General features: G+C 43.7%; 1 protein-coding gene across 3 annotated transcripts in view; it reads right to left on the bottom strand.

Annotated features, from left to right (window-relative positions):
• The window catches only part of magi1b (membrane associated guanylate kinase, WW and PDZ domain containing 1b), a 145,812-nt gene that overhangs the window by 15,775 nt on the left and 116,674 nt on the right, over window positions 1–13,363 (bottom strand). For 2 of the 3 annotated variants that reach the window (XM_069712734.1, XM_069712726.1), the window contains 5 exons: window positions 8,667–8,698; window positions 8,136–8,180; window positions 6,012–6,255; window positions 2,384–2,475; window positions 1,471–1,663 (listed from right to left, as the gene is read on the bottom strand). In XM_069712734.1, the coding sequence (XP_069568835.1) occupies window positions 1,471–1,663; window positions 2,384–2,475; window positions 6,012–6,255; window positions 8,136–8,180; window positions 8,667–8,698 (606 nt within the window). Of the gene's footprint in view, window positions 1–1,470; window positions 1,664–2,383; window positions 2,476–6,011; window positions 6,259–8,135; window positions 8,181–8,666; window positions 8,699–13,363 lie in introns of all 3 variants that reach the window. The other variant, XM_069712743.1, reaches the window with a different exon arrangement.

Here is a 13,363-nt window from a genome sequence, read left to right on the forward strand (position 1 = left end):
GTACAGCTGCTCAAGGAAGGCGCCTCATATTGTCGACGCTCTGAGGCAGACAGGGAGCGGCAGTGCGCTAATGTCTGGCTGCTGTCATTGGGCCGAAGGTTGACCATGCTCTCCATCATATTTATGGGCCTTGCTTTATCTCCTGCTGAGCAGTGTGTAGGCAGTAGGGAGGGGGAGGTGGGGGTGTTTGCTGGTGGTAGCAGCTGACCTGTTCCACATCCAGATAAATACAGAGGGAGGAGCGCGGGCAACCCCTCCATATACTAAGCAGGCCCCCGGGCTCCTGATGGAGCTGTGATTAATATAAATGTGTCTCCTGGTGGTGTGAAGTACAACTGAATACTGTTGTACTAAAGCCTCACTGACTGTAATTGCATAATGAAATCAGATACAACGGAAGAAATCTGTTTGCAACATGGATTTATAATTCATAATAAAATTCACTGCTGATGATATAAAACACAATTACTGATATGACTGAATATGATAACTGCAGCTATGAGGAAACAGGATTTGATTGGGTAAATACAATTATTGAAAGAAAGATTAGAAGTTCATTTTTAACATTTAAAATGTGCAATTATTTTAATTAAATTCCTTTTTATTACAATTTATAAAATAAAATAAATATTAAGTTATGGCTAATGAAGACAGAACATCTTACAGCTGCTACTTTACAATGAAGACCATATTTCAAACTATTAGTGTTTCATTTGAAATATATTTTTGTGGTTTTAATTAATAAAAAAACATCTAAATATAGTTTTCCTTTCCTCTCTTGAGCTTCTGTCCTGAGCTATACAAAGAACAGGCAGTTTTGTTTCAGTGTCTTTAAGGCGCATTAATGTTAGTGACCCTGCCTCCTGATTGGCTGACTCTTTTCTGAGTGTCTTGTGCTCAGATCAACCACACAATTTTTTTCAGTCTTGTAGCTTGCCAGCTCTGCAATGGAATGCCGCTCTGTGTTTTCTTCCACATAAAATGTTGGTCAAGGCGGCATATGACATTGGGGTTAGTTTGTGACATCACAAACTTAACGAAGTCCAAACAACTCGACCAAACAGCCCGACTCCTGAATATGGGCTGTGTGCATTCCTCTGTCAGCTCAGCATCATAAAACTTATTATTAATTGACTCCTCTATTACAAAAATGTGAGGCTTTAGCTGTGCTGTAAACACATAAACCAGCTGCTCGTGTGTTGTATGTCTTCTGTTGCTTTGCTTGTTTGTTACAAAATTCTGGACCTGAGGTATTAAATCACATGTGGGTGTCACCAAAATCAAGCAGTTATTTATTGGTCTGGTTTTCTCACTTTTCCTTGTGTATTTAATGATTTTGCCATAATTCACAAGCCCTGAACAACTTTTTGAACTTCAGCCAACAGACATGTATTAAACCTTCTTTTGGACCTGTCAGCAGGTCTTGAACAGGCTAAGCTGTTCCTTCATCTTGACTCGCTCGCTTCTTACCGGCGTAGCTGGTTTTGCGTCTCACAGTGAGGTTCACGTGGCCCTGCTTGGCAGCCTGCTGCATCAGTTGCACCACCAGTTGGTGCGACTTGCCGACCACCGCCGTGCCGTCCACGCATATCAGCTCGTCGCCGGATCGCAGACGTCCATCCTCGTCTGCAGCACCGTACTTCACTATGTGGCCGATGTAGATCTGAAGCACAGACAAAGCAGATTAATGGGACTTTGACAAATGAACATCATGAATTGGTAAAGACTGCCAACAGCTAAGTGCTGTACCTTTTCGCAGCATATACATGGAAAGAGTTCAAATAACACTTTAATACAACATTTTTATAAATTAAAATATACTATACTGGAATATAATATGCACTGTTGTTTTTTTTTTTTTTTTTTTACAGCAGCCAGAAAATAGTTCTGCTGTACATGCCTGCTACAATTTAAACCCCAGTATTACATCTTTACTCTCCAGCCTGATACAGTAGGAAACTGAGCCATGTTTAAATGTTAACGTCATCATTGTTTTCTTCAAGAAAAAAAGAAACAGCCTGTCAACAAAAAAACAACAAGTTAGACTCTTCAAAGAAATAGAGAAAAATGGTATGTGTGTGTAAGAGGTTGTTTTTTTGACTGAGGCTACATTGGCCCGATTAAATTAAACCGTGTTGCAGAAATCAGTGGAATGAATCGGTCCAACATGCGAGCTCAGAACTACAGATGAGGCTAAATACCCTTGCTGCTGCAACCAGTGCTGGGAATATAGCATCCTTTTCATCATTGAAATTACTGAATCTCATCAGTTGTAAGTTTGTACATTTCACTTGGGTGTATGTTGAAAATTGAGGGAACTGAAAAGCAAACTGGAAAGATTTAAAGCTGTGAGAGATGGAGAAAAGTTCTGAGAGAGACTCACAGGCTCCCCTGGCTCGTTGCCTCCGAGGATCCTGAAGCCGAACCCCGTGTCCTTCCTCCACAGGAAAATGTCCTGCTCCTGGAAGTCTGGAACTGTGACATCAACAAACCACCATTAACATTCATGCATGCCAACAGTCAGCCTGGGGGGAATTCCCTGTTCCTGCTCCAGTACAAGAAGGCTTCAGCACTAGCATGCCATTAGACACCGAGTTTAATTACCTCAGCCCAAATTTTTACAGACAACAGTGTGACCATTATTGATGCACCGACTGTTCTCAGGGACTGAAACCCTCCAATTGCTTATGTCAACATGCAAATAACTCTCCTCTCAATTGTTCTAAGCTTTGTCACTGAGGTAGCATTTGGCACAAACAAAGAAAGAACAAACAATGGATCTATCAAAACATAACAAATGATCTATTTTGGGTAAGCAGCTTAAATAAAGTATCAAAAGCGAGACAGGAAATAAAAATCTCTTCCCCCTCATCATTCACTCGTCCCATAATTAGAAATGATCTGGCTAAAACTACCTCCTGATGACTGAAATAGCACAGTTTCACTATCTTTTTAAAGCATTCTCAGCCACGCTGGACATATTTGAATGGACCACGCCGTTTCTTTCATGAAGTGATATGTGACATGCGATGCATCCATTTCCACTCTCACCTCTGTTGAAGCACACTTCCCACCTGACAGAGGTGCTAATACATGCTGGAATAGGCTATATATTATTGAGCAGAGTATGACTGGTTCGCAGGCCACTCATACCCACAAGATAACAGAACCGAGACTGTGTATGTGTGTGTCTGTGTGCTAGTAGTCACTAGAAAGGTGCTTTGCTATAAAAGAGGCATTGCACTGCAGCGACTGACAGCTCATGGTTCAAATAGTAGTGGGGATTGAGGGGGGAGGCCTCAGGGGGCTGCTGGGCGCCTGGAGAGAGAAGGAGTGAGTGTGCATGTGTGCGGCCTCATCCCAGTGTACACTGAGCTTCTTTGCTTTCAGCGTGTGTATATTTCACACACATGTAGAGTATGTGCTTGCATTTGTATGGTCGCAGCTGTGTTGTACGTGCTGACAAACACGCACCTCAGAGGGAAGTCTTGGAGAGATTTCCTTTCGCTCCAGGACAGACTGCCACTGCCGAGGCCGCTAAAGCCACTTAGAGGTGGCGGGAAGGCAGAAGGCATAAGCAGCCTGCTTCCAATCTGTTCCTTCAGTCAACAGTTAAAATCCCTGCAGTGTGCAGCCATCTCTTCCAATCCACCACAACGTTACGGTGGAGGAAGTCGGAGAAGAAGAGTCAAAGGCTAACTGTCGGAGTATGCACCTGCACTTCAGAGGATGAACTGCTCCTGCCCGTTAACGGAGCCATAAGTGATTCCGTAGCGAGGCAACTGGGCGTGAATGGATCAATATTTTACGAGAGATATGGTCCTACACGGAGCTCTGAGAGACGACTGCAAATAAAGAGCATGAAGGGTTCAAACAGTGAGGAAATTAAACTGGGAACATGTTAAGACCCAACAATAATCCAAATGAAGTCCAATAAAGAAGCTAGTCTCCTACCATTCTGGCCTCGATTTTTTTTTGCTTTTCTTTTAAGAGCAAGTTAATGCCGTCTGAGTTCTTGGGGAGGTATTTTTTTTGCAAATGGAAACTGTGCACCACATGGTGTGTTTAAAGACCTTGATCTCAGCAGAACTTTTCATTACAGTGAATGTTGCGTGGAGAAATGTCTGTGCTCTAGCCAAGGCCCTGAGTCCTTCGTGGTGGATACTGAAGGATTTTAGGATGAGAGCTCAATGCAGCGTGAGGGAGTGGAAGATTTACACCTGCTGGTGCAGGTCGGATGTCCTATCTGTCATTCTGGGTGTCCCCTCCTAACTTTTCTGGAACTCAGAATCCTATTGTCTCCCAGTGCTGGACCTTTCTGTTATCCCGATATTTATCTTATGCATCCCATTAATGTGTTTCTATTTCACTTAATTTTCCTTCGTGGTCTCTCTGAACATCCTTCCATTAGAAAACTGGCACAGGCAATTTTATGCCCTTGTTGAGATTCCTTCATATTAGAATATTTGGTATGTAAATAACCTCCCCCCCTTGGCCTTGGTCTCTCCATCCCATTCTTTCTTTTTATAATCAAACACCATTGTCTTCTCAGCTATTCATGGCATCTTTCCAACAGGTGTCTACACCAGCAGCCCACGCTCAGCCCTTTTTCTCCTTCATAGCCATCTAAATAATGAATAGGGTAAGGCTACTCTTGACAAGTGGCGTCAGGGAAAGTGATTAGTTGTTAAAAAAATATGTCAGCCCTCACGGGCTCCTGTTTTCCCTTTCCTGGTTTCCTGTTTGTTTTTTTACTTGAAAGTGGATCTGACGGTTATTCTTTTTAATTGCAGAAATCGACTGACATCCACCCTGCCATTGCTGCTAATTATATACCTTGTGCCTATTCAGGGAAGTGTAGAGCGGAAGTGTGTCAATGGTGTCAGTGTCGGCAACTGGACGATAGTTTTCTAAAGGACAGGACCCAGAACATGTGGGAGACTTCTGCTTAATGCTGGTCAGAAATGACAATAAAATCTCAGATAACCGTGTAGCTCTGAAGAACTGCTGGAATAAAGTAACTCTTTTAGGAAATACGTTGACTCACTGTCTTGCAGAGAATTAAATGAGAAGAGTAACACGCCTGTACGCTAAACGTGAAGCTGCAAGCAGCAGACGATTAGCTTAGCGTAGCACAAAATCTACCAACTACCTTTAAAGTGCTTATTTTTCTAATTCACACCTTATATCTCATTTGCTTAATCCAAAGACAGACAGAAATGTAAAATCTACCTGCCTGCTCTCATATTTAGTGCGCAGATATCTGTCAGCGGTATCAATATTCTCAAAACAATGAATGCGTGGATTCAAAAATTACATTTAGTTGACTTAAATTTTAATTGTACAGCTGTATTTTCATCCCCGTTTCTTGGGGAACTGTTTTTGTCTATTTTCATGTATGCAGTAGTCATTAGCTTGGCGAGCGAAACCTCAAACAACCGTCCTGCAACAAATCCTGACTTCAACGACGGTAATAATGTGCAGTTTTTTGTTGAAACCGTATCAGAGACGGCCTGACTTAACGGCATAGTAATTTTGGAGGCTGTAGTTTGTGTTTCTGTTGAACTGTATTGCATAAAATTGACAGCTGTTAGGGTAGACTAAATAAAATAAACATCTTTCCATATGCAATACAGTTCGACAGCAACCCGTACAGCATCTTTCAAAGTGACCCTAAAAAAAAATTCAGAATATTATGACTTTTATTGTAAGGCGTTTCTTTTATTTGTTTTAGTCAGGTGTACCTGTCAGGTGTATATTAGAGAATACGTCCACAGATGTGAATTGAGCACAAAAGGAAACTGCATCTCTTTTCAAAGATAAAACATAAACAAGAGAAAAGGTCAGACCACTGTTGTCTGTGTTTGAAAATAGAAACCAGTTACTTACATGCACAAGACTTATCTCGTATCCCAAATCTTGCAGCAACATTTAACCACCCCAAGGGTCTCCACCGAGCCAACACCCCATGCAGCCCGCATCCAACTGCCACCAAAAATTAATTTACTTACGCCTACTTTCATACATGCTCCTGGACTGGGCCCAGATCTTGAAGGGGTCCGGTTTTCTCTGGATGGTCCCGTCTGCTGGCAAGTCCTGGGGCGGGAGGCCTGGCAGAGGCTGCGAGGGGGGCGGGGGAGCGTTGCTCTCGCTAAGAGGGGGCGCCAGAGACGGGTGCACGGGTGAGTCTGTGTGGGCGCTCCGGTGGCTGGAAACGCTATGCTGGGAGCTGTTCTGACTGTCTTTCCTTGACAACTGCTGTTGGAGAAGTAGATCAATATCATTTGGCTGCTTAATGTCAGGATCATGGAAGCTGACCTCAAAGCTGACAGACGAGTAGAGACAAAAACTTCCAAAAAAACACCATTGCATGCTCAGCCGCGGAAAATAAATGAGGAATTGTGGTTGGGGTTAGTAAGAGGAGAAATAAAGATGATGAAGATTTGAATACCAAAGAATTCTGGATTACAGTTCAAAAAGATAAAAGCTGCGTCTCCTTGGGAAAAAAGTAAGTAGATTCTGCAAGTATAATTTCAACCATTATTGTGTCGCTACCTTATTCAACACAAAGAATAATCAAGTTGTTGTATTCAGACAATGCTGTTAGCTAACAAACAGAGAGAAAAGACGACCTCAATGGTTTCTCATGATTAAGTCATTCGGCTGTGGGAGAAAAACACTGTGGCTCAACTTACGAGGGTACATTGCCTATTCCTTTTGTTTAACAGAGCAGAATGTATTAGCAAGGAACTGCATCCCCTGCTGCATATGGAGAGAAATTCACAGTGAAAAAAACTCATGGGGCTTAAAAAAAAAGAAGGGAGAATTTTTACTGGTGAGGGCAGAAATGTAAAACTCCTCATAAATTGCCACTGGCCCCTCAATAACACGGGCACTTAAGCACCTGCTCAAGGATTTGAGGTGTTTGAGCAGGGGTAGAGCACATACAATCCTGAGCTCAAGTACAAGCACATTGCGAGCACTAGTAGAAATCCTTCTCATCATCCTTGTCACGGTATGTTTTACTTGAGTCACATCTTCACCATTAGTCTGCAAAAATCCGCACCGCTGTGAAGATTTCAAGCAGGAACGGACAAAGTGAAAGGGTTACAGACGGAGCATGAAAACAAAAAAGGCAGATATTTTAAGACATTAAGAGAAAATGACAGCAGTTCAGTCACTTCACATCACATGATCTTGCATTACTTTGGATGTGGGGTACAAAAATATACCAGGAAGGGGTGGAGACAAGTGGCTTATCTGTTCTCAAATATCAAAGTGTTTGGCCTTCAAAGTGCAGCAATGTCTTCAATAAATCCAGACTCATTACTCCCTGGATCAGTCTCCTACACCTCTGCAATTCATGTTTATATTCATCATCCTTGTTAGACATAAAATAAGCTTGACGCTTTGGCAAATATTAAGTCGGAGTCGTGGCTCCAGCTGGAATGCTTTCTCTGTTGGTGTTGAGTTAAAAATCAATGGGGTCATATAATTAATCAGAAATGCGGGCCTTGTTCGGTGCCAAAGTCAGACCTCACGACGTGATGCTTTCCTCTGTCCACAAAATGATTTTTCTTGGTTACTTTCATTCCATCTAACAAAATGGCACCTCCATCAGCCGATGAAGCAGCATTTTTTTTCTTATAGTTCTCCCAGTTTGATGCACACAAATTCCAAACCCCATATCCCTTTCAAATGAAAACAAATCTCTTGTTCTTGATGGACCCATTAGATTTGACCTTCTGCAGTCTTTGTGTTCTCTCTGTGCTCCGGGACTGCTCTAATACATTGGTTTCTCCTGCTCCAATAACTTATTAAGGAGGCTGAAGATGAGAATAGAGGGAGGTGGGTGGCAATGAAAACAAATCCTCGCTGCTTCCTCAGACTCGGCTCAGTCTTGCTTTGCCACCAGCAGACCAAACTTGGGTCCACTGCCCTGATGCCTTGCAGCATTGGCAGTTATTAGTTTGTTTTTGACATAAACATCCTTAAACAACCGAACAATTACTTTAAAACATCATGCAGTAAGCTTATCCACCACCATAATCTGCTATACCATTACCATTATCTACCCAGCACCAGTACCACAACCTTCCCAAAAACGTTCACCCCATCTAAACGACATCACGTACCCTCCTAGTGTAATCGCTGTACGGAGGAGCCAGCTCATAATCATCCTGCAAAACAAATTTCACAAACAGTCAGACACGGTCAACAGGACTCCTCTATTTAATGCAGACATTAGGGGAAGAGGCCGCCTCTTAGCTGTGATCATACATTCAACTCTCATACTGCAAACTTAGCACCCAGCGCGATGCGATCATCAGCGTGTTAGCATCCGGCTCACGGGGTGCATCAAAGCCCCTCGTCCCATCCCCCGCTAAAGAGTTGGGGGGGAGGGGTAGGGGAGGGGTAGGGGGGATCTACAGGGATCCACCCCCACCAAGCACAGTATCCCATGTCTAACAAAACAAGACCCACAACATCAGCACAAGTTACACTGCACAGAGGGGAGTTAAGACGAAGAAAGGGAGGGGAGGCGGAGAGCGTGAGCCGAGTTCCACCTCGGAGAGAGATGCTCACATGTAGATGGAGGACAGAGGAGTGAACGATGGATGGATGGAAACAACAATTACAAGGAAACAACAACAACAACAACTTACCAGTTTTGGGCTCTTTTTTGCAGGTGCCACTCCTGTGAAGCCAGACAGAGAAAAAGAAAACAGGAGAAGGTTACCAATGGAGTTGTTGTATGTAGTCCACGTTCAGATAAAGACTGAATGGAAAAAAAAAGTAAAAAAAAAAAAAAAGTAAAAAAAAAAAAAAATAGATAATGCAGACTCCCAGATAATATCACAACAGTGCTCAACTAGCCCTCATCTCCTCCTTCCTTTCTTCTCTTTCCCTTCCTTCGCTCACCCATCCGCGGCTGGCGTTTGAGGAGGAAGAGCAGGAGGAGGTGTGAGGAGGGGGTAGGCGGGTGGGGTGGGGGCAGGCAGCGCGATCTATCTGCATCATTGCCGCGGCCAGCGTTTGGCTTGACTGGTGCAGCGGAAGAGCGCGGCCAGCCCCACGGGCTAACCCGGCGCTCACTAGACCCTGGCTACCCGACGGCTGCGCACGCATGTGAGTGAATGTGTGCGTTTGAGGGAGGAAAGTGAGAGTTAAGAGGGATGGACAAAATCCTGGAGAGCAACTAAGCCAGAGAATAAAGAGAGAGGAGTGAAGAGGAGGGAAAAAAAAAAACAAAAAAAACGAGCTTTGCTTTGGAGTTCCTGGCCGTAGGCATTACCCATAGAGAAGGAGTCCAAGATACTGAACATTAAATTATAGGCAACCGTCAGTTCCCCTCTTACTGAGACCATCTTTCTGTGTCCGCTGAGCGTCACGCTCCGCTGTCGAAGGCTCCAGCATCTATAGGCAGTTGGTGCGTCCTCTCGGTCTCTCCCTTTCCCGCTGCCTTTTTCCTTTTTTTCCCTCGTTCTCGTTCTCTCTCTCTCTTTCGCTCTCTCTCTCACCTCACTGCACACTGTCCTCCCTCCCTTTTCCTTCAGCATCATCACCCACCCTCCCTCCCTACCCTCCCTCTCTACCCTCCATCCCAGTCTCCCTCCCACCCTGACATGCTGGTAAACATCCATGCAGCTGCATGCACACACACACGCACGCACGCACGCATGCAAGCAGGCATCAGATGGCTGCATGCAGCACTGTGACACAAATCAAAGTGTGCTTAAGGTATGACAGACATGGTTCTGCGTGATTTAGCAGTGACCAGAAAATATCATTGCAGAAATATCATTATCATTATCTCTCACAGACAGACAGACAGACAGACAGACACACACACACACACACACACACACACACACACACACACACACACACACACACACACACACACACACACACACACACACACACACACACACACACACACACACAGAAAAGACTGACGGATTAATAAAATGCTAACACAGCCAGGATCCAACCAGGGAAATTTGCTCCTCAAGCACATCACTGCCCTCTCCCCCCTCCTCCCTCAGCTCCCCATGAAATAAACAGTTGTATGAAGTTATGGAGATGAGAGCGGGAGAAAGAATGCATGAAACAAAGAGAAAATGCAAGATTTATGGATTAATCTACCTCTGATATTGAAAATTCAGCAATAAGGGGAGTGCATGAACCACACATACAAACACACACACACACACACACACACACACACACACACACACACACACACACACACACACACACACACACACACACACACACACACAACTCTGACACACTATGTGTGTAACACATGTAAAACAAGCACGAGACGAGGCGACGTTTCATCGAAGAAAATGGGCCACTATTGTGTGTCAATCCGTTCGGGAAACTGAGAGGATAACATCTCTTATACACGCGCGCTCTTGTCTTTATCTCCCAGACATCTGGGTTCATTCACAACTGACAGCTCCAACTGTGCTGTTCAGGGTTTTGTTTCTCTCCTTCCCAACCCCCCTCTTCATCTATTTCCCCTACTACCACCTTTTTTTTTTTTTTCTAATCGATAGGGATCATTCATTCATTCATCAGGAGTGCATAGCAATCCCTTAAATAAGACACGTACACAAAATCACACTGTCAATCTCCACGTATTCTCTCTGGGCTAAGGATTCTGTCAGTCAAGGTGTCTGGACAGCGTTTGACTATCCTTCATCTATCTGGTGCAACTGGTGTCCGTCAGTGTTTCTCAGCACACTCTCTCACAGCTCTGTGATCAAACACACTGATGCAGAAAATGTTCAATCCCATGCAGGCAAGAAATAAACAGATTTAAACATGGGTAAATAAAGGGCTTTTTCATGAACAGGGAATTTTCTATTTCACTTTAAAATCTGCATATTTTTTCATAATCAGCTTTTGAAGTTTCAGGGTAAATTCAAAATCTGCTTTTGACTATTAGTCAGACAAAAAAATACATATAGGGTCACATTGGCCTCTGGCAATTTGTGATGTTCACTATTTGGTAACATTTATAGACTAAACAATTACTGACAGATAAAATCGATGAAGAAAATAATCGTCAGTTGCCGCCCCAACACAAATAAAAAGGGGAAAACACAACTGTGCAAAGGTCAATATTACATTTGTAGGCAGAAGCTGTTTCTCTGATGCTTTTGTGTGTGTGTGTGTGTGTGTGTGTGTGTGCCACCAGAGTGCGTTTGAAGCGCTCACATCAGAAGGTATTGTGGATGTTGGGCCAACCTCCAGTCCTAATTACATACAAGAGGGAGGAAAGAGCAGTTTTGGACAGGTGGGCGATCTGGCCTGGCCTGCACACTGACAGCCTGAGTGAGAGAGCTCTGCTAAATCCTCAGCGCCTCCAGCTCTCAAATAATGGGCTCATTCTATTCTTTTACTAAGTCTTAAAAATGTGTGGCAGAAAATGCTTTTCTAACAGTGAATAATTGACCTACGGGCCACTAAATTTTTTATAATACGTTGTTTTTATGATAAATTCTATATCCACAGGTTATTTTGAATTCCAAGAAAGCCGAAATAATGAAGTATGCTGTATATGTGAGGATTGCAGTAAAACTTTTTATTGAGCTTGACAGAATATCAGTCATGTTTCACTGCCTGAGGAAATGTCAGCAACGAGGACTTGTTTTTCTGTGTGACTACACTCTGGGTGTATGAAGACAAGGCACGTTGGACTCTCCTGCACAAACTAGTAACAAGGTGTGGAGGAGGAACTTCTACTAGAAGAAAGCCTTGACACTCTGAGTGCAAACAGGGAAAATAATTCAGCTGCTGAAGGACCTTGGTTTGGATTAATTGTGTTCTGCTGAAGTGGGTACAGTCTGAGGAGTAGCAATATACCTTCTGCTGAATATATTGTACAGTTCCCTTCAACAGATAGGAACTGTTGCTCCGATCTGGCAGCACAGCAGCCACTAAATGGAAGACATTATTAAGCAGATTATGTTGTCTGTCCACAGTGTGTGTGTATGTGTACATGCTGGTAGATCTCAGCGAGGAGTGATAGCCTCCAACAGGCCGGTCCATCTGTCACCGTGGCGACAGTGCCTGGTGACCGAGGGGGAACTGACAGACGGTCTCCAAGCAACGGTTGTTGTGGTGAGCTGCTCTCAGCTGAACGGTGAAAAGGAGTGAAATTCTCATATCAACTGTGGACATTGGAAGCCTGAACTTGGTAGCTCTGCAGAATACAGCTTTATTTAGCTTCCTCTATGTGTAAGCAGTGAAATCAAATGGGGAGGAACATACCAATATGACTAAATGGATAGCAAATATTACCAGGGAGAAGATGCAGTTTAAAAAAACAATACAGTGGAATCTAACAGGTTTTCTTGAACATCAGGGAACTGTGTATTTTTTAATCAAAAAAAATAAATAAATCAAAACCAGGTAGTGCTTAGCTTCCATGGTTTAAAAAAAAAAAAAAGCAGGGGTGAAATTCCACAAGTGCACACATCCACCCAGAGGAAACCTCAGTGCAGGTTATCTGCAGAGTATTGTCATGGAAACAAAAGATGGTGCATTAGTGGAGATTTACGACTCACCCAATGGCTGTGGAGGTGTGAAGACTTGGGAGATTGGTAGGGGTTGAGGGGAGAGAGAGGCTCACCTTGGCCTTGTGCAACAAGCAGTGATTCACCGGCTTTATCCTCCAGCAAGCCGAAAACGAGCCCAGGTGAATGGTGGGCACCTGGCGGGCAGGACCGCTCCCCCCCCATTATTGCTTTTCCCGACTGCACTGCTCTTCGTTATGGTGCCATAGGAACGTTCAGTCAGCAGAATTTTTAATGCGAAGTGGGCAAAAATACGACACTCCCTGCCCATACAGTGAATTGATTTCCTGCTTTGGTCTGTGCAGGGACCCATCATCAGCGTTTATCTCTTTCTAATGGGTGTGTACGAGACTGTCCACAGGAAAACGAGCCTTATTAATGTTCATTCCGGTAACTGTGAGTTTGTTTCTGTGGGTTATGTAAGTTCACATAATTGTGTTTGGGCCCATCAGTGTGTGTCCTAAAAGAACACTGATCCGTGGAGTGCTTTTTGACAGGAGGCATTTACAAGCTGTCAGCGCATTTGCCCACCATTATACCAACAGGAGCTATCTACTGTGGCAAGGATCCACTTGGTGTTTTTACCCCCTTTAAGCTGCACATCCAGAACAAAATGAAAGAAAACACACATTTCAACCCCGTCTGCATTGAAGGGTACAATAAATCTCCTTCAGACTAGACTTAAAAGCATTGAGGGGAAATACAAGCAAACATAAATAGGAGGAAGTACGCCCTCTTGTTTTAACACAATGGATTATTTGTAAATGAGT

This window comes from Brachyistius frenatus, unplaced genomic scaffold, assembly GCF_029030835.1.
Source record: "Brachyistius frenatus isolate BFR_SWC_R1_liver_20210118 unplaced genomic scaffold, ASM2903083v1 Contig_4, whole genome shotgun sequence".
NCBI classification, from domain to species: Eukaryota; Metazoa; Chordata; class Actinopteri; family Embiotocidae; genus Brachyistius; species Brachyistius frenatus.